We start from the raw sequence: 22,485 nt of genomic DNA, 5'->3' as shown, positions 1-22,485 counted from the left end.
CCCCTCCTTTTTTCTTAATTATAGATGTTAATACTGACCTTACTTTTAGGCCCCAGATTTTTCTGAATAACCACCTTTTCTTCATCATCCACTAAAATACCATGGTAGTCATGATAAGCTATTTCCCCTAGAGAAAGTGCTTCAGGTGAAATTGGCAAGAGACCACACTTCATTGCAGAAACCTGAGAAATATTAAAACAACTGATTTAATTTCTTGTAACAGAAAAAGTGAAAAAATATAGTGATGAGAATTAAAATAAGAATATATTTTTATGTATTAAACAGGTACATAAACAGTGGTCTTATACTCCATCCTTAAAGCCTCTATTTTTGATAACTTTTGGACTGGATACAAAAGCCACATTGATATTAGGTCTGTCTCAATATACCTGCTTTTCAATGACAGCAGCATCAACATAAAAGGACTCAGGAAAAAAAACCCCAAGAAACTACCAAGCTCCAAAATCAACTGCATCCTTCACTCCTTCCATTCCATTCCAGATTATTTCCTCCTCCTGCCCCCATGCCAAAAGAAGAACTTTGGTGATACAGATAATTCTGCAGCACTGCAGATAAAGAACATTTTAAAAAAGGCTATTCTGTAATTCACAATTTTAGGAATTTTATCATTTGTCCTTAAAATGATTGAATTAATCTGATTAATTAATTATTTAAAAAAAATCATCAGAATGTGAACACTGAAAGTCTCTCAAAACATTCCAAACAAGCAGAACTGAATTGTAATCAGCTTCTCCAAAGAGAAATATTGGGAAAGTTTTGAATATTTCAGGAAACCTTGATAAACTGTGCTTTACAAAACTAACAAAATATGCTAAAGCTTTCATGACTCACTGTCAAAAGGTGGTCTTTTGTGGTAAAGGACATACATTTATGATATACACATTTTCCAGTGATAGAACTCAATTAACAGTCTGACCATTCAGGTAACAATGCATTAAGGATGGGCTCTGATTCAAACAGAACCATACTTGAAGACAGACTAAAAGGTTCTATGCCCTCCAAATAAGAAGCAAATATATGATTAAGGGGACCCACCTACTCTCCCTTTGGGAGGGGTGGGGGAACAGGACACAGATCAAAGCTGGAAGTGAGCTTACCGCTGCACCTGCTGGTGTGTGGATATGGACAATGCATTTGACATCAGGTCGAGCTGCATAAATTGCTGAGTGCAACGTAAAACCAGCTTGGTTTACTCCCAAGTTAGTGCTTCCACGATCAACCACATCTCCCTGAATATTGATTTTAACCTGGAAATAAAAAGAATTATTTTCATAATCAAGACTCAAAAAACCTGATTTAATTCAGCATCTATGACTGAGACTCTAAAACCAGTTGTCATCATTTATATCTGAAATGTCTAAAGTTTCCCTCAACAAGCTGGACTCAACAGCCAGCAGCTTTCAAGGGCATGAGGCGATTCACTGTCCAAATGACCTGACACCTCTTTACAGGTAGATCAATGGGCAGACATCTGGTGGTGAACATGGGCAAAGAAATCTCTCAGATGCCTCAGCAGTACCAAAACCAGCCATGTTCAATAACATTGTTCTAAACATATTATGCAAGAGTAAAATAGTCTCTAGGATAGAATTAAGAGATACATATATATTAATGTATATATACATACATATATGAATATTTTACAGCTATGAAAATGAACAATTGCTTACCAGACTAGATGCAGTGACTTCACTATAGAGGAGTCCAAAAGGTACAATAAGGAAATGCTCTTGCTCAGAATTTACTCTGGCCTAAGGATAAAACAAGAGTAAGAGTTACTAAGAAAATTTTATTAGCATACAAGATGCTAATAGATTTTAAAGCATACAAGAAGACCTGAAGTTACTTTTACATCCTTATTGTGGAATAGGCAAGTATGCATATAACACACAACTTTCATGTTTGCTATAACAGATAACCAGTGCACAGCACTGTTAATTAACTCATGTTGAACAAAAGCAGATGGCAGTAACATGCCAGAGTCCTTCAGATTGGTGCAATTGAGTAAATCCTTATATTCTGTTATAATGACAACTCACCTGCTATGGATAAAATGAACAATACTGAGAGAAATGAGGAAAAAAAGTTATTTCTTTAAGTTGAATGAGTTTACTCTCAGCTGTATTTCTACCCTAGTAAGACAGAAGGTATAAAGTAAAAGGCTGTGAGAAAAGGCAAGAACTGGCCCACAGATCTAAAACATCTTGATGCTGAGAAGGGTTTCATCACTGATGCTGGTTCCTGTGAGACATCTGTGAACAGTACTTGAAATTTTTCTACCAAGTATCCTGACCTTCACTTCTGTTTTTTTTCCCTCACCTCATTGACAAAATCAGGGGTTTAAAATACAAAATACAAAAATAATTCTGGCTTCAAAGCATTCACATCTTTGGATGCATCTCTTAGAAGTCTGTACAATGAAAAGTACAGGACATCTAAGTAATTAAGGTGTCTTTTGATGATGAATTAATAGGCTTCCTAAGTTTTACTGGACACATGAGACAACTCCCTCCTTTGCTATGAGCTACAACAGCATTTGTGTAGTTTGTGTTATGGGTTTGAGTTTTTTGTTTGGTTGTTGTTTGGGTTTTACTTCAATTCAATTAATGAGTTTTGAATTTCCCTGAGATGCAGCTACTTTATGCTATTTCTGTCTCACGTCTTTTATACTTGCAACATTAAATATACATATGCTTTGCTATAGTTCTACTGCAGGGAAAAAAATTCTAATAAGTAGTAGTGCAGTCATGCAAAAGCTTCTAGCACAGATCTAGTTTCCTTTACAACCAGCTGGGAACATGCTACAGCATAAGAGCCTTAAATTGAAGCAGTCAGTTGAAGTTAATCTGTATTTTTATGAATCACCAAAGTAGTTCTCCACTACAGAAGTGCAAATGATCGAGAAAAATCTCTTACTTATTTATGCAAGACAAACAACAAGTACTATTCAAAATATCCCAAAAGCTAACAAGAAAGCTCAAATTGAAGACAAACAAGCAGCAAGACTCACAAACCACTTTGCTTTAGGATTAGATCCAATTAACAGCTCATGCTCTCAAAGCAAACCAAGACCTGGTGAATGATGTCTACCTTCTGTAAACCTGTAATCTCAAATTCTGCCTGACCCTGGAGGCACCCAAGCTTACTCTACACTATTGCACTTGACATGAAAACCCTGGAGGTACCCAAGTGTACTCAACATTATTATACTTGGCATGAAAGCTCTTGATGCTCTGTAATTCTGCTTCTGCATCAGGACTGCACCAGTCTGAGCAATTCCACATACAGTAACTGCCAGTGATAAGGATCCAAAAAACGCAACGATACTCCACCCAACTCCCTGATATGCCCAGATGGAAATTGTGAGGGTATGACAGTATGTGCCCATCACAGGAGGCTGTTGTACCTTTTCTCTTACTTCACAAGTGCACTGGCACAAGCTTTTAACTTGAATGCAATGATCCAGTAATTACAGCATCCACTCACAAAAGAAGTGAAAACCCGGAGTCAAACACCAGCCCTGCACAAAGTAGCATTCACATTTCAAAAGGTTATCTTAGTACTACTTAATAAACATAACAACCTTGCTCTATATCAGCTTCTGAAGATAAATTATCTTTCAATCATCTTTCAGAATGTTGTTCACTGGAGGAGCTTGTAAAAGACAGAACTATGACTTCGGACTGCTGTTGACAAACCAAGAGCCTTCCAGTACCTGTGCCATTCAGAAGTGACTAAACCACTTTCAGAATCTCATTTTCCAAGTGCTTTGATTGTCATCCACCTCAACTGGTACCTCCTCTACAGGTATCTTCTTTGTACTCCTCCCCAGAGAAAGCAAACTTGAGGCATGCCACCCCAATCACATGCCCTTCAACCCCTTTCCTTGACATGCTGCTCTTCATTACATTTATCTTTTATCTAAATGTAGAAACATTCCCAGGGCTGAACTTCACACTAGAAAGCCATTTCCAAACCTGCTTGCCTAGAAATCCTTTCATTGCATTAATGTCCCTTTTACAAAATCAATTCTCCTGTCACATATGAAAAATCTGGGGGTGGTGCAGAGCTGTTTACAAGAACCATTATGTTGGATATGTTCCCTTACAAAAGGAACCGAACGATCTAACCACTACTGTGTCTTGATCCTATGCCTACACGTATCCTTTATCTTCTTCATCTGTTCACAAAAAATATGCCTTGAATTCTCAAAAAGCAGTAAAAATAATATTACCATATTTCATTCCAACTGCAACTAGAAGAACTGAAAATACATAAAGGACAACCCCTACTATGTAGAATAAAAAACAATTCATCTCTGTTAGGACAACAATTGACAGGGCTGAACACCACAGCTGTGACTTTACTCATGAGACTCATGTTGATCATTCTTCTGGTGTATAAAACCTCCTTGATTTGACCCCCTTGTCATCATTTTTATGGATGCCAGTGATTACTCAGTCACAAGGAAAATTGTTGGCACGCTGCATTAAGCAGAGAAGCTCGCTCATGTTCTGAAATACTATGGCCTCTTTTTCAGAAAAGCTGCTACCTGAATTACAAATTTCAACTGAATGACTAAGAAGATATTTTAGTACTTAGCAGAAAAAGCAAGAAAACTAAGAAATTACCTTGTGGAATAATAAATACAATTATTCAAAGCATTTGAGACACTAAAAGACTGAGTCTTTCAGCAATCTTTATTTCATCCTAAGAATTCTCATGTACACTCTCTCAAGACTCTATTCAGACTGTGGTAGCTGACATCCAAGCTGAAATGCAATGACAAATCTCTTCACTATTATACTGCTTTCAATACCACTTTGCTCTTCTTACACACAAAGAGAAAATGACAGATAGGGGAGGGAAGCAATTCTCTTGTATGTTAAAACAATTGGTTCAGTTATCTGTTGATTCAATACTCACTGTTATATGATTGTAAATAAGCTGAGACCAGCCAAAGAGATCTGCTAATCTGTAGAAAGCTGCCAATTTGCATCGTAACAACTTCTCCCCTTTTTCATAAGCAATGGAATCTGACCCTCTCAGATCATTCACTGGTGTTACCATGCCAAGACCTGAAGAGGAGAAGGGGTAAAAAAAAGCACAAGGAAGGCTGAGTTCAGTATCAGTTCAAATCTAGGAACATGCACCACTATTATATTGGTTGTTCTTACTGGTTTATATGAACACATTAACCTATGAAATGCACAGCAAATTTTCATTCCTATAATGAAATAATTTATATTACACAAATACAATGACAAGCTTGAGCAAGGTTGTTCAGCTTTGGTAGACTTAACATTCATTTCCTTCCCTACTATAAATTAGTGTTGACACGACAGTGCATTCCTTAGCAAAATTTTTTTTTTCCTCTCTCAACCTATTACTTGTTTATAAAATACATAATCATTGTTAAAAGAAAAATGTAATGCCAAATATTCCACTTTTTGTGGAATATTTCTCCATAATATTTAGAATATCTTTATATAGAGAGAATTTGTGGAATAATTCTCCTGACAAGGAGAATTACACACCCAAAAAGATGTAAAAAGGTTCATTTATTAAGAAAAATTAAGTATACGAATTCATTTATTAAAAGAATTAAATACAAGATAAAGAGAGGAAGATCAAGGTAAATAATACAAATACTGTAATTCCAGTTACAGCACAATTAGAAATGTGGTTAAAAGGAACCATAAAAAAGCAGAACCAGGCCATGCTACAGTCAGAACTTAAGGTTTCTTTTGGAGCAAAGGAAAGGATTTATTTTATCTTAACACAAAACCTGTGTGTATATGCATTTGCACATTCTGTTTTTTTTCCTGCTTTGTTTTGCTTGCTGATGTTTCTTGTCTAAAGTTTCATTTCACAGGAGAAAGCTGCAAACAGTATTTCAGTGGCAAAAATAATTAGTTTCTAAAGACCTCCACTGTTACCAGACTACTAATGAGTGTTTGATTTTCTTGAAGACAAACCACGTCATAATTAGCAGTATTTAAATATTTAAAAAATGTTAATAGCGCTTATCAGGCTTATTTTTCAATTTAGACGCCACCCTTGAAACAGCTTTTGACATAAACTATATACATTAATCACTTTGCATACCACTGTGGCATTTAGGAGCTAATCAATTAATTTCATGTGTTCAGCGTTTGTGTGAGCGGAATAGGACAGCATTTGAACTTCACAGTACTCTATTTCATTCACACTGTCTTCATTTTCAGCCTTTCAATAAAATAAAGAAAGGAATTCAGTTCTGATCACTGAAGGTGCACTCACTCATGTTTAATGCAGCCATTCCACCTTGAGGTGCTGCAGGGTAGACATTTGGTACATGCGTTGTCATGAAATCTGCAATCTGCTGTAAAGCCAATAAACCTGTTGGGTTCTTCCCCTTCTTAAACTGTTCCTGGATCATGGATTCCAATTCTTCACAGAAGGCCTAGTAACAAAACATTGTATGTTGTAATACATGTTTAAATGAACTTCAGCCTTTCATACACAGCTTCTTTTTAGCACTTCGATGAAACCATTCTACACCTCTTCTGAAAAACACCTCAAGGCAGAACTACTGGGTGCACACTATAACTTCAAAACATTGCTCTCTGAAGCTCCAGTGATCTGAGTCACTTGGGGTTTTTTAATGGAAATTCCAGCATACTCTTTTTAAGTAACGCCAAAAGTCTTTGAGCCTTCCTAGTACGAATTTCTGAAAGGAGGAGAATGTACAATCAACTTTAACACAAAATGGGAAAGGAAAAGTAGCAGAACCAGAAAAGAAAATTTGTCACTGCAGCTAACAGGGAACTGAGAGCCAGAAAAGCATCCAGGAATGCAGAAAACAATGAACATTAAATTTTTAAAACCTGTTTAGATGAGGGGTTGTTTACATTTTCCCCAGGGATTTTTGTTTGCTTTTTTTTAATATATTTTAACTTGGAAGGAAGAAAATATGAGTTTTTACTATTGCTGATAGCTCCTGCTTTTGACAAGAACAGTGGAATTAGTACTGAAAGAGATGTACTGCAGTCATTAAGTCATTACTTTTTTATGAAGCAATTTATTAATATTTTCATAAATCAAATGGGTTGACTTAATAGGAAAATTGTGAACCACCACATCCTTATTCCAAGTGAAGTTATGTCACGTAATGTTTTGTATCTAAAGTCACCCACTAGTTATTACAAAAGGAACAAATGTCATGAGTTAGTGCACTATCTCCCCAAGGGAACATCTTCAATATTAAATGCCAATCATTCATACTTCATTACTGTGCACCTTTTCAGAAAGGGATTATAAAAATATTTCATATGTCCAAACCCCAAAAGAATAACTGAGTACAGGACAGTCCAGCCTTGTATAAGCTACGCTTAAGAGAGTTACATTTGAACAAATACATTAAACCAGTGAAAAAAAATTTTTTACAAGGATTGGATGAAAAATATGAAAAAAATGTTGATGAGTATACAGAGAATTCTGAAAGCCAGACTGAAGAGCTGCTTTGTGAGTAGACCATAAAAAATTCAAATGAATGAGGAATGAGGAGAAAATCAGGAAAGGCCAATGAGAAAAAAGAATAAATGGATCTAAGATACCACAAAATTCTCCAATTCTGTACTGATAGTGAAGATGTTTAATTTGTTACTTTAAAGATGAAGCATTTCTTTTCTTACTGGGCTTTGAAGAATCATGGAGACTCTCTTCTTCTGTTCCATCATGTTAAAATCCTGGCGAAGGTCAGGTGCCATGTTTCTTTCTCTCAAATATTCCGGATTATTTTCATCAACTCGATCAAAATATCTCTCTTTATGAGGGGCTGTTGTTGGAGGTGGTGAAGTCACCACCCCCACACCAGAATCACCATTCATAGCACAGTTTTAAGGAACCTATGAAGAAGGAGAGAGAGGAGGAATAAATAAATCAAGCAAGGAAATAATTACAAAATTTGTGTGTTTCTATCTTCAAGTAATAGTTCATATCCATTTAAAATTAGCATGTCTTCCAAAATGAGAAACCATGTTTGTGCAACTGGATAGCACTATTCTAGAGTAGGAAACAAGATTTTAATATATAAGATCAGAAAAGTATGCTAACATATATGAAAAGTCCAATATGCTATATCAATTCATGCAGCACAAAACTAATATGAGACCTCCCATTTACACTGGGAAAAAAAAATAAAAAAAAACCCTTAAAGCTGTCTGGTAGATTGGTTTTTAGAAGAATGGGAGTCTTTCAAACCTTCTCAGAGACGATGACTGAAGTTCCAGACACAAGGTCTAAACTCATTGGTTTGGGGCTTTTGTCTTTTAGTTTTTTCATAAAAAGTTAAAGCAGATAAAAAGAATATTGCATAAATCAGAAATTAAATCATCACTGCAATTAGTATATTACACATGTTCATTAATATGAAGAATCAGCTCCACCAAAACATGCTTTTACTGCCAACACATTTCTGGATACAAACTCAGAAATCTTATTTTGCAACCCAAAGTGTTCTTTTCACATTTATTTTAGGTCCATTCAATACCATGCACATCACTACATGAGCATGTGGTTTTTGGAATCTGGAAAGCACAGACACACACAGCCCCCATTCCCTGGTCTGGCTTCCTTTCAGTTTTACATGTTGTAGTCAGCAAGTGCCTGTACCTACCAGAAAGGCTGAAAGCTCAGCCAGTATTGCTCATACACACCTCCCTCTTCCACTCACAACAATTCCTTTGTGTAACATTATCCCAGTTTTCTGGGCACAGTATTACAACCCTCATTCCAAAATCCTTCTCAGAAGAATTTTGAAGCCTTCCACTGGAAAAAAGACAGCTCAATAAAGCCACCCTCGCAACACTTTGAGATTCAAGCCTCCAATTCCTGGTCATCTGATATACCAAATTACAACTAAGTAGAAAAGACTGTATATATCTTAATGTAAGTAATCATTCATCATCTACATCTAAAATTAGTAAGGTTTTACATATGTCTCTATTCTTTTGCCATTTTTAGATTTTTGCTAGGGACTAATCTTAAACTGCTTCTAATTTGCTTAGTAATTTATTTGTATGCTTATTAGCTAAAACCACTTCAGATGTGGATGCACACAGCAAAGGCAAGTTTACATAAATTTTGAAAGGCAGATTATGTTAAACAAAATCATTACGATGAAGAAAATTATCTACTTCAAGACTCCGGAATTAGCAGATTTCATCCTCTTTAATTCCTACATTAGGAAAGAAGCTTCAAAATTCAACTAGTTTCTTATATCAGAGTGAAGAAAACAGTGGAACACAATGAGCAAAAGAAAGTATTTTCCTTGACTCTGCAGAACAGGATATTACTATGAAAATCTATGTTAGCACTTAAACACTCAATGATTTCCACCCACTAAGTTACTAAATAAACACACAAAGACATCTCTGCAGTGTTTAAAATATTTCATTTTAAAGTTTAGATTTCAAACATCATGGTTGATTGTTTTCTTCTCTAAAGCTCATATGCACATCTTTATTATTTAAATTGCTCACTTTCCTTCACCCACGGAGAAATACAGGGTACAGAAAGGAGAAATAATGCTTTTATCCACAAGGAAAAACTTTTACAGTATTACACCTAGGAAGTTTTAAGCAAGTGAAATTACAGCAAAGCAGACACCTCTCCTTTGGCAGCTTTAGATGCCTAATAGACTCCTAAGTCCTCTTCCCCCTCACAACCTTTTGCATGCACCATCTGTCACTTCCTTGCTTGAAAATGCTTTTGAAGGCCTACTAACACTTTTTCCAAACTCCTGAGCTCTATCAGCCATACTACTGCCTCTCCACCCAGGGCCTTGTTGAAAAACAACAATTTGCAGACCCAAACATGCCTTACTCTCTTTACAGTAACAGCTCACTTGGCCCAATCAAAGTCTGAACTTCACCAGCCTCTGCTTATCAAAAAAAATCAGGGAGTTTAGAAACAGCACAACGGCAAGTGAAAACAACTCAAGTAGTTCACTTTATACTGCACTCTGCAGAGCACAGCCACAAATGTGTCTTTACTGAAAAGCAAGGCGTAGGAAAACTAGGAAGTCTGAGCTTGCCACCAGCAGAGAACAGCCTGCTCCTGCCTGCTGAGGCATTTGATGTTCACGCTGTGTTCAAGTGTCATGTTTGTGTATGCACAATCTTATTTAAACTGTACACACATCTGCAAATGTAATTTTTCATTTAATTATTTACACTAATTCCATCTTACTTTCAGAGTGCCAAAACCTATTTCCAAATGAATGACACACATAAATACTTCACTGTTTCCTACTCACATTGGAGAGAAGCTGGCCCCTAACAGCCCACAGGAGCACTATTAAAATGGGATCACAGTGTCTTGCCAAAGTTGCATTACTCCTCCATCCAAGTACACAATGGCATTCAAGAAGGTCTTGGAAAGCTATTACTTCATCACTATGTAGTGGCAATAACTTCACATGAAAATCAATGATGAAAATTCAGTGATGATTTTATATCTAAAATTAAATATCTGTTTCATAGCTCAGTTTTGCAGACACTCAAAATTAATGGCATCCTCCCTGCAAGGTCTAATAATAAATTGTTTAAACATAATTGTAATAGTAATTGTTGTAATAGTAATTGTTTCAATGGCTGTCAGCTACTGATGTTAAAGGGATCAACTTTCAAACTAGAAGCAGACATGCTTGACAATGATTTGCAAAGCCACTGAAATTTATTTATGAGTTTCCTTGAAAAACCTTTGGGAGTAAGGCATGATGAACTCTCCAGTAAGAGCTCCAGTAATATGAAGACCAATAAATAAATAAAAGGAATCTAAACACACCATGGGGAATGGCCAGTGATTCTATTAACTGGAAGGTCACACTGAAAATCACAACAGTCCGCCCATGCAGTAAAAACCTATACTGGAAAAAAAATTAAGACTGTCTTCACACCCACAACACTTCAGTACAGACAGTTTCTTTCTGATGTAGTGCACTACAGCCACCAGTAAGATAAGCCGTAATGCCAGAAGACTTTCTGCCACGATAAGTGTTGCTATGCGAGAGCCTGTTCTAACACAAGTGTGTCAGAAAAAGCCACACCCTTAACTGAAAAAGCCATGGCTGGAAAATGTAAGTGCATAGAAAACCTTCTGCCAGAAGCAGTTATTGTCAAATTCAGAGGGAACAGCATCTATCAGTATGGGGAGCAAAGGAAAACAAACAGCTGTGATAAAATCCAAACAGCACCTTATAGTAACAATTACATCCATTCTTTTAATACCTATGTACACACAAACACTGTGGTGGCCAATAGCCCAGCACATGAAACGAGAGTCAGCAGCCAATTCACAGCACAACGTATTTATCACGGGGCTTGCGGATGTGTGAGCAGCTGCTATAAACCAGTTGGTTGTGAATTACCTTTCAGAAACCAGGTTTATAAAATTTATAGTTCATTTACAGGCACTGAGCACTGTTTACAAAAAACATTCTGAAATTCGTATTAGTATTTCAGGTTACTTTTATTATTCATAATCCTCTTCCTCCCCATTCTTTTCTAACCCAACAGTTTCATTAAAGGATTCACCTGAGGAATGTTAGAGTTATGCTACAGAATTTAGTTTAAACAAAAGAATAAAGTCTTAGAACAGAAAGACTACAAAAATTTTCACATTAACATTCACAAAGAGGAAAATCTTTATTTTTTTAAACAATTTGCATTCCTCAATACTCAGATGGTGCACATATAGTTGAAGAAATTTAAACAGGTAAGACTGAATAATACTCAATAAGAATCTACAATAAATTAAGGGTACATAAAAACCTTAAATCTGAAAAATTACATAATTAAAAATCCCAAAGTTGATTTGGGTTGGGATCTTATTGCAGATAACGAATTTATTTAAAACTTTAATTTTAAATTCATTTTGATACATGGAATTTGGGACAGACATAAGTACTGACATCTTTGATAGCTTATATCAAACTATCATAATGGATATTATGTGAACACTGGGAAGATTTGAAATGCTTCACAATATGTATGCTAGCAGGGACCAGCAAACTACACTTCCAGAAAAAAAAAAAAAGTTTTGCAATCATTTAAGGGTTGGTTTTGTTTTGCAATGAGTTGGAATGGATTATTTTTTGCTGCTCCACACCCTGAGGAAGTTGTTTTTCACTAGGGCTGCAGTCAATGGAATTTGAGCTAAAGGCTCCCTGCCACCAAAGGACTGAGCACAGCTCTCCACACCAACACAGCTTTATGTCTGCTGAGGCCAAGTCAGAATAAAAATACACTCTGAGAAGCAGGAAGAAGGTTGTGACAAGGTGACATGGAAACATAAAAGACTTCTAAAAAATTCAAAATACACTGCCACTTCTCAAGACAGCACATGCAATGGAGTTTGTTTTAAGTTTAGGAAGTTATCTGACCAAAACCTTACAAAAGAAAGTTATTTCAGAGAGAAAAAAAACCGAAAACCAAACCAAACACCCCAAGCCTGCTCTCTTCCTGGCAGGTTACAGTTTATTTGTACAAGCAGAACACCTGTATGGGACCTTGTGCCAAATCTGCAATTTAAATGAGCAGAAACTTCTCAACTGCTTGTTCATTCACAGTCTCCTGCAATAAAAATCAGGGGCACTCAGTTCCAGGATATGTTGCTTTTGAGACCTCTTCTGACAATGATATTGTAATTTGGTTTGTATCCACTTTTTTCCTGACAGTTCTTTCCAAAAATGATCTCCACTCACACCAGAACTATGCCACTATGTCTTACAGAGGTGAAAACAGATTTGACAAGAATTTACTCGGGAAGGAACAAGGAGGTAGCAAAACAAAATAACTCAATTTCTTTCCTGTTTTGCAATCAACAGCCTTTGAGGAGTAAGTTACTTCAAACTCTCACACAAGTGACAGGTCAGGCAGTGGGCAGGTAGGGGGAAGGAAGCGAGCTCTGTTTTGGATGCAAACACAACAGGATGGAAAAAACCACAAAAGATTCATTTTATTGCCCAGGAAAGAATTGGGGAAGTGCAGAAAGCTACAGAACTGAAATTTCTTCACGGGGAAGTCATGAGGTGATGGGAGGGAGGAAGAGAACGAGTCAGGCAGCACTGGGGTGGGCCAGAAGAAACCTGAGAGCTAAATGAGCCACTGAAAATAGAGTTGCAATGAAATTTAGGTTGGTGGGAAGATGACCAAGGAAGCATAGAAGCAGAACACCTATCTACAGAAAAAAAATTTCATTATCACTTGGTGCCTGCAAAAAAACTTGTAAGATTGCACTGCTAGCACTTCACTCAATATTCTGATACATTCTGTATTTTTTTGATTTCCTTTACAACATTTGCCAAACTTTCTCCTTAAAAAAATTAATATAACTTTATAATAGGGAAATTATTTATGATTTGCACTACAATTTCCATAATATTCAGTGACAGCATTTTGGCACCAATGACATTGGATTTGTTCTTGCCATTTCAAATGTTTCCGAGTGAACTTTTAAAAGGAAAAGTTGGCATTATCTTAGGAAGACAAAGAACAAAGAAAGTAAATCATGACTGTACTACTCACTAGACAACATACTCAATATCATGAACAATGATATTATTTTTTAGCTAATGTTCCCAAGCTTATGCATCTTCAGAATTTCCTCTGTTCTTTGTTTTCAAACAGGAGGAGACTATTTCATGAACAAGAACAGTTATTTCTCTTGTATTGAATGCAGGCACCATCATTTTGTTTTTTAACAGAGATAATACAAGTTAAATATGGGACTCTAAAATTTAGAGATATACAACAATAAGTTTATTTAGCCAAAAGTACTGCATTTTATATTTGCAATATCATGCTTTAGTAACTATGACAATAGTTCAAGAAGTAAACTGCTAGACAACAAGAAATCCAAAACAGACTGATTATATTTGAAATCCACACACTGTAAACAATTATTTTCTATTTTCACCTTCTCTAAAACACTGAAATCAGAGGCCTAACACAATGGGAAGTGAGTGATCCCAAGGTTACACAAAAAAAACAGGTTTAGCTGCTGTGCTAAGAGAACACCTTTCTCTGTGTTAAGGAGCCCCCATGATAACTGCACCACGTTGTAAAACACAGTAATTGCTGTCTAGCTTTATCAAAGCTGAATGAAGCAAGTGCCTGGGAAAAGCCAGAGCTGTTTCACGGCAGGCAAATCATGCCAGACCAACCCGATCACCTGCAACAAAATAACAGTTTCTGTCAACACGGGCAGAGCAGCAGATACTGTTTAACAAACTTCAGCAAAGCCTTTCACTTCTCCTGGACAAACCAGCAAGATACCAGCTGGTGGCCTGAAAAATGGACAGGAAACAGGCCCACACTGTGTTATGCACTCAGAACATGCTGGTCAATAGTATTAACTTAGGCTGGCAGCCTGTCACAAGTGGGGCATCCCCAGAAAATGATATTGAGACTCACTTTTCAACATCACCACAAATAATCTGGATGAGGGGTCTGAGAGCACCATCACCAGGTTTGTTGGTGACAGCACCCTGGGTGGTGAGGTGGATGGGTCAGCAGGGAAAGTCATCTCACAAACCAATACAGGCTGGAACTGTGAGCTGGCAAGGAGAGTGTGGAGTTGAACAGAGACAAGTGCAAGGTCATGCAGCAGTGATGACACCAAGGATCCTGGCACAGGCTGGGATCCTTTGCTGAGGGGGTCCTGGTGCACAACAGGAGCTGAACAGAGCTCAGCAGTGAAGCTGCTGCAGCAATGAAGGCAAATCAGGTTTGCACCCACGGGGGCACCACCAGCAGAGATAAGAGATCTGACCATCCCAAACTACCGAGAGCTCGTCAGGCCATACCTGGAGTTCTCCCGTGTCCAGCTGTGGTCTCCACAGTACAAGAAAAGACACAGAGACTGGAGAAGGTCAAAATGAAAGCCATTCTGAACATGATCAAGGACTGCAGAACCTACCCTATGAGGAAAGCCTAAAGGAGTTGTTAGGTCCCGTCTTTTCTCCCTGAAGAAGAGAATGCTTGGGGTGACATCATCACACTTTTGCAGAATTTAAAGGCTGGCTACAAAATGGATGGAGGCTCTCTCTTTACAAGGAGCCTCACGGAGAGGACACAAGGTAACAGCTGCAATTTGCACCAGAAAAGGTTTCACCTTGATATAGGACTTTTTATACACTGAAAACAATCACTAGAATGTTTTCACCAGGAAAATGGTGGAATGCCCATCAGCTGGAGCTATTCAAGACACAACTGGGCAGGGTGTTGGATAATCCCATTTAGGCTCCCTTTTCCACAGCAGGTTGGCTGAAATTACCTTTTGAGATCCCTTTTAACCTGGGCTGTTTTATGTTCTGTGATACTACTTAGAAAAAGCCACCTAAGATTTATGCTGGAATTTAGGTGGGCAGATTCAGTGGAGATATTTGTTAAAGACAGCTGTCTAAATTGTGCAGAAGTTTCAGTATACATGGATCAGAATTCATAATTCAGTCCTTGCAAACAAAAGAGGAGAAAAGCCATCATTAAAATCAAAAAGCTAAAATACAGAGAGGTTACTTCCTTGATTGTAATAAAGGATTTAAAAGGCCAAAATTATCAAACTTTCAGAAACAGTAATCATTTAACTCTCCTCCCTGACCTGGAAAAGCATTGTATCCCTGAGATTAGACACTGCAGGAAGCTGAGAATGACACACAGGGAGGAACAGAGCAGCATACTGTGCTATTCTTCCCCTCGGTGGAAGGCACAGTTCCATCCTGTGCTCACCAGTGATAAAATTTTCACGTTAAACCCTAACATGATTTATTAATTTATGATGGAAAGACTAAATTTCCAACTAACAGCTAATTCCAAGTTAACTAAAAATGGAAAGGAATCCAAATCTAAAAATTAAAATTATGATTAAAAAATAAAGATTAAAAAATCCTCTTCAAACTGTTAACTTATATCTCCTATTGACAAGGTCCCTGGTTTCTTCCCAGCCTTTTAACTTCACCTCTTCAAATCATTTCTTTCTCCAATTTCCTGCTAAGCATTTTATGAAAAAAAAACAACAACAGAACTGCAATTTGTAGCATCAAAAGAGATTTATAAGAGATATATAAAGATATTAGTTGAGAACAACTAATAGTTTCAAACCCACTTATTAACTCAACATCAAAATTACTTTGCTTTCACTTCTTTGACTCAGAGACTTATCTACTAGTTCCAAACGTTTCTCATACAGCATTTCTGGAAGTGTTCAGTGCATAACTCAAGAAAGATTACGGAAAGTGATAACAGAAAACATAAAATGTCACACAGTTCATAAAACACAAAAAGTCTCTAAGTAACTATCTTAACCCAAGACACCCTAAGCTTTTCTGCTGAAACTCTTACGAGTTTCACAAATGTATCACAAAATTTGCATGCAAACGACAAAACAGGAATTTCACCAGTATCTTATGCATTTTTTCAAACACAGTGCAAGTATGGATTCTGCAGGTTCATCATATATTTTCTATTGTCTCTTATCAGAGGAGCACCAATGGTGGTTATGGCAGTGGAGACACTTCTCCCTTCCACTACCTCGGTGTCTATTAGCCCCAGAAATAATTCTTTATAGTTCAGTGAAAAACATGGGCTTCAGTGTTATTGTTCAGAGCAGTCTCCTGGTTTTCAGATAAATTTTATGAAGCTACTCCAACACTGAGATTAAAATCTGCACTTAAAGAACCCCTCAAATGTGTCCTCATAATTACACTGCCAAATACCAGTGAAGCTGATTTGCCTGCAATTTTATTTCAGAAATCTGATTCCCAATTCAAGTCAGTTTCTTGATTCTGTGTTTTTCTACTTAATGACAGTGTAATATCATAAAACTCATTTTAACATAGCTAATTCAAAGAAGTACAAATGGAGACAAAAATTATGCCAGAAATACTCAATGCTGAAAAGGCAAAATTAGAAGCAAATTCAGGATCTGTCACAGATCACTACACAGAAGTTGCCAAGATTATCCTGTGGCCAGGTGTTCAACTGTAATAGTAAAATCAAATAAAAATAGAAGCAGAAAAATTACCTTCCTTAACTTTAAAAAAAACCCAAAAACATTACCAGAATATTATTTCACCCATTTCAATAAAGACATGAAATATCAGAGTTCACAGAAGAGCTACAAAAACAATCTGGAGAGTAGAAGTGTAACTTGCAGCATCAGTAGCTTGACATATTCCGTGAACCAGAAAGATTTACTGGTCACAGATGTGACAGGGCCTTTCAGTCCTCCTAACAAAAGAATGGATACATTTAACACTTGGGAGTGAATAACAGACACATTTGCCCTTGAATAGAGATGGAAATTTCCTAACCACATACATACAATACTGAGTCAATAACTTTGCTTTAAAAACCTTTGTATAACAAGTTTTAATACAACTTCTAGAATACCTTCTACTACCTGTCTACACTGAGATCAGAATCTGCTCTGAAACCTGCCCTTCCTTCTTAGGCTTTGCGAAAAATAAGTTCCACAGGCACAACATGTTCACGTTGTTTGCAGCTTCCAATGCATTTCCAGTTTTCCAACACCTTTTTTTTTTTTTGTAACACCTTCCTCTGCTGGTAGGTTGGTAACAGCTGGAGACTGAATGTAAGACTCTGCAACAGAACCAAAAATCCTCCTTAATCATTCTCATGGCTACACTCAGGTCAAACTGATCAGACTTGCTATGAGGATAAATTTTCCATCAGAACAGGTAGAATATCTCCTACTATTTTTTAATGATCTTCAGTAGCACAAAATGCAAATTCCCAAATCATTCAGGCATACCTTACCCAAGAAGTTTCAGCTACAATACCTACAAAAGTTTCAAAATACCTTTGTGGGCGTCACTGGCTTCTTTGATGCATTTAGCAGTTTACTCCATGGAAACTGACTTGCTCAGGTTAATGTTTTTTAAATGTTAAGTTTAACAGCCTGTATAATAAAAAGGGTTGCACTGCAGACACTATCACTCCATGCCTTATTAATAATTTGTTGAACAGAAAACATTGGTGCCAAGTAGTTTTGCAGCCTGCTTTATTGGGACAAAAAAATTCACCACTGATGTCACAGAGACTCAGCTACACATGCTGAACAGTACTGCACAAGAGTCAAGTCACTAATTTATATTTTCATCCTATACTTGCGCAGAAACAGTACTAAGCAAATGTAGAGACAGTAAAGTAAGATAGTGCTTAGTACTAAGACAATTGTAAAATATTTTCACACTATTAAAATTCATGGATAGTGGCAGCAGTACCAGCAAATAAATGGATATTTTGCCATCAGAGTCACTAGTCAATACAAATAAACAGGTTTAACCCAAATACTGCTTATTTTCAGGTTTCTGTGAACCCACATGCACTTCCCAAGCCTCACACCAAACACACCAATAAGCCACTGCCCTGAGATTTTTGAACACAGGTCAAATCAGATCACCAGCTTTCCAAGGGCAGGGCCCCAGCTTTATCCTAGAGCATCAGCACGTCTGACCCAAAAATGAACACTGGCCTTAAACTGAAGCTATAAAAGCTGCTAGACTTCTAATTCCAAGACTGGATTTGTAAAAAGACACAAATGTACACATAAGTTTCTTAAAGAAAGTCACCAATGTACTAAAGCGAAATTAGATGTTTAATTTGCCAGTGTAATTAATCAGGTAAGAAAATGTCCATAATTTCAATGTAAAAGCATTTGTAATCAGATTTTCCTAAGAAACAACACCCTTAAGCCATGAAAGAACCCAAATTCCATTAGTGTACTCCACACAGCCCCCAGAAGGAAAGTCATCTGCACTTACCAGAGAACAATCCTCCACTGCTGCTTCACAGAACAGCAGCTGCAGAGAGATGTGCAGTGGTTGCACTGGTGGCTTTAGACAGCAATGAGAACTAGGTCAGGACCTGTGATTGAGGATAAAGTTTTGCCTTGTCCACTGTGAACTTGGGGGTGCTTCAGACAGAGCAGTTAAAGAGGAAGAGGACACATCACAGGTTCTTCCCACAGCAATGGGGAGGCTGCAGCTCTGCATGAGAACTGTGCAGCTCAGAAGCAGCTTTAGAAGAAGGCAGAAGACTCCAAAGATCCTTCGAATGCTACACACAGCATCAGTTTCAAGCTGGCTAAAACATGCTGCTGTAGGTGCAGGGATGAGGTGAAAGAAAAGCTTTGTCCCTCTCTCAAGATTTTCTTTTAACTTCAAGGCTCAGCAAAATGAACAAGCCCCTCCAGTATGCAATATGATCACAGTAGCATTGTTTCACTTTACCCATAAGGTTTTACATTTTTTCTGATGGCATTACCTATACAGCAGTCCCCTTTTTTAAATAAAGGGGACTGGACACTCTAAAATAAGATGTGAAAATACAATCTTATTTAAATGTTTGTTAGATTTTTCGAGAAGGTCATACTAGATCAGTGTCTAGGGAAAAAATGGATCCCACACATATACCCAATGCTATCACAAATACAAAAGACCTGAAAAACTTATGTTTAAAATATAAAATAACTATAATGCTCACCATTGTCAAATCTTTCAAAAAGCACTGTGACTAACAAAAGCTCCTACAAATGACAGAAGAACTTAAAACCCATTTTTCAACAGGAACAGATACTTCCCTGATACTTTAAAAATGCAAGAAATTTCAGTAACTTTAAGTTATTCACATCTAAATTATCAGTATCATGATGTATAAAGGATCAACTGAATGCAGCAGTGCATAGGCAAAGTGGCCCCATTTTGGCCAGGATCCAGTTATTTTTCATGGAAACTGAATAGCAAGGGATGAGATTTCTGAAGCATGTTGGCAATGAACAGAACAATGTCATTTAACCCTCTGAACTACTCTGCAACAGTAACTTCTTCCAGAACAGCTGGATGACATTTTCTATCATTATTTACTTACAGGGGAGAGAAAAGTAATTACTCTTTTCCCCTCAGTTACATACAAATAGTAAAAACATCACCTTAGACTTGTTAAAGCTATGTTTTTACTTTGTGCAAGCATGAGAGCTATTTTATGGGTTTGGTTGGGTTTTTTAAATGTTAATTTAGGTTAAACTCTGAAAAAAATTCTGAATCTGGAATGAAGAATCTGTTAACTTACTCATTTGGGTACTACCCTCTGGAACAGAAGATGTCCTGGATAAACTCTTAAACTGATCAGATACAAAAACCTCAAACCAGGTAATTTCAGTTTTAAATACAATTGCCTCAACAATGTTAGAGCAAATCTAAAAGTACTGTATTCCAAGGGTTCAAATCAGCCATCGAATTTATGATGGACTATTAAGGCAAGCCCCACACTCCAGTCTGAGCATACAAATCTCCCAGACAGTAACAGTGAAGGTGGCTTGCCCAGAATCCCCCTCTGAACCGCCTATGGACACACAAGAAAAAAGACACCAAGACTCAGCTTGTTCATCTCACCTCTAACATGGAAAAAGACCACACCTAAATGAAAAATATTCCATTTATTATTAATAGTAAGAAGCTGAAGTTGGAATGTTTAAAAAAGGTGAGTAGAAAAATATTCCATATGGGGGTTTTATCCACAAGACATCTGAATGTCAGTCTAGACCTACTGGAGTCACATAAAAAAAGAGTGAAGGTTTTGGGTTTTTTTTAATCAAGAAAGTCTACTAACAAACTGAAACTATAAAAATCAAGCACGTGAATCATCAGATTCTGATTTTCAGTTTATTCTGATTGTGGGTTTTATGAAAGAGTTCTGAAAAAAGGACTGCAAAATTTAAATATTCTAGTTCAATTTCTTCATTCACCAGAAATTGTTAAACCTTAATAACAGATCTTACTTAAGCTCTTCCACATCCTGATTTGGAGATAAGAAGTTCCTATTCAGGCAAGGGAAAACAAAGGGTGCTTAAGCAAATCAGTTTTGCTTTCCAGGCTGAAAAGGTATTAGTATATTCCTTACAGATTACAGTAAGGAACAGTGTCACTAAAGTTAGACTGTATGAAATTATAGCTAATTTTGTGATGGTAAGGCACCACAATCATTAACTCTGCTTGTGTTTTCCTCTGCTCCTGCTCTGAGATACACAGTTTTAGAACACAATAAAAGTACCCTGCCTATCCACGAACACTGATAATTACTATTCAGAGATTTTGACTTACACACCCCTGCCTTTTTTTTTTAAGATCTTATACTTCTTTATGCCATTTTTACCTGAATCAGAGGTAGACTAAACCTCTCCTGTTTTATACAGTATTGCATTTTGTTGATAGATTTGTGAGACGAGGACATAATAAATCTCAAGTGTACTCTGGCAGCAGTTGCTGCTACTCAAAATTATATAATAACCCCTCATCATCAAATTTAAGAACGTTATGAATTTATAACTGTATTTCCTGAAAAACATAAAGAATTTGTGAAGAAGATTAGTAAAGCACACACAGAAGGATGAAGAGGCTAAGTAACAGCATGTGCCACCACTTAGAAACTGACAAAAGGAGAAATTCAAGTTTATAGATGAATTCATGACTGATATACCTACAACTTTAGAGATCCTACAGCACATGCCTCACAAGTAAAAACCCTGCATTATTACAAGACTGGTTAGTTGAGATTTTTAAGATGGAATTAACCTGAATATTCATTACTAGATGCATGAATGCTGCCATTTTTTTCTGTCAGAGTATCCAAATAACTCAGAAATTGCTACATGATTACAGAGTATGCAGGCATTATGCTGGAACCAGCAGGTTTGATATATAAGCAGCACAAATGTTGTGCATGAGTGTGTTAACCAGTTCAAGCAAGAAGACAGTGAATCAAAGTACCTAAATAACATAAAAGCTTAATATGAAGACTAGAGATTTCAAGCAGGCTTGAATCAGGCAGATGAAGGCAACAGAGATGCTGAATTTTTCATTACTTTCTCCTTCATGTTCAACTTGGATTTTTCTAAGTGGAACCCCCCAGTTCTTTTGTAGCACTTCCCAGTTCTGATGGGGGAGGGAAAGATAGAAAATGACACAAATTATGACACAATTTATTCTCTTAACACAGTAGAATTGGACAGAGTTTTAAAAAGCCTGTATGAAGGAGGAAACTAATATCTCTGAAGAATGCAAACCTAAGTATTAGTCTTGACATAAACCTTCCATGTGAGATTTTATACAGCACTTGCACATAAAACCAGCTTTGAAATGTGAACCTCACATATGTATAGTCTTTATTTCCAAACAGACAGCTAACAGCCAGGCTTATTCAAGTTAAAAAAATTTACATTGCACAGTGCTTAATTTGGACATTTGTAAATCCTTCAGGCAGCTAAAAATTTTTAGGAAGACAGTGGTTAACCATCTTTTATCCACCTTACACTAAACATTTATGGAAAGTGTTTAAAATACATGCCCTATACAAAGGATGTTAACACTATCTCCATACAAGTCTCAGAAGTGACAGTAAG

General features: G+C 36.9%; 1 protein-coding gene across 16 annotated transcripts in view; it reads right to left on the bottom strand.

Annotated features, from left to right (window-relative positions):
* ADD1 (adducin 1) overlaps positions 1-22,485 on the bottom strand; it is a 62,920-nt gene that overhangs the window by 23,623 nt on the left and 16,812 nt on the right. For all 16 annotated transcript variants that reach the window (XM_088055974.1, XM_014261266.2, XM_088055978.1 and 13 more), the window contains exons 2-7: positions 7,698-7,910; positions 6,304-6,466; positions 4,948-5,099; positions 1,692-1,772; positions 1,119-1,268; positions 39-182 (exon numbers count right to left, since the gene is read on the bottom strand). In XM_088055974.1, coding sequence (XP_087912100.1) covers positions 39-182; positions 1,119-1,268; positions 1,692-1,772; positions 4,948-5,099; positions 6,304-6,466; positions 7,698-7,892 — 885 coding nt within the window. In that variant the 5' untranslated portion in view covers positions 7,893-7,910. The remainder of the gene's footprint in view (positions 1-38; positions 183-1,118; positions 1,269-1,691; positions 1,773-4,947; positions 5,100-6,303; positions 6,467-7,697; positions 7,911-22,485) is intronic.

The sequence above is a fragment of the Pseudopodoces humilis genome, chromosome 6 (assembly GCF_049639895.1).
Source record: "Pseudopodoces humilis isolate 2021_Gansu_Grassland_sample_001 chromosome 6, ASM4963989v1, whole genome shotgun sequence".
NCBI lineage: Eukaryota > Metazoa > Chordata > Aves > Passeriformes > Paridae > Pseudopodoces > Pseudopodoces humilis.
Note: the sequence above shows the minus strand (reverse complement) of the source record. Positions and strands in the feature narration are given on the sequence as shown.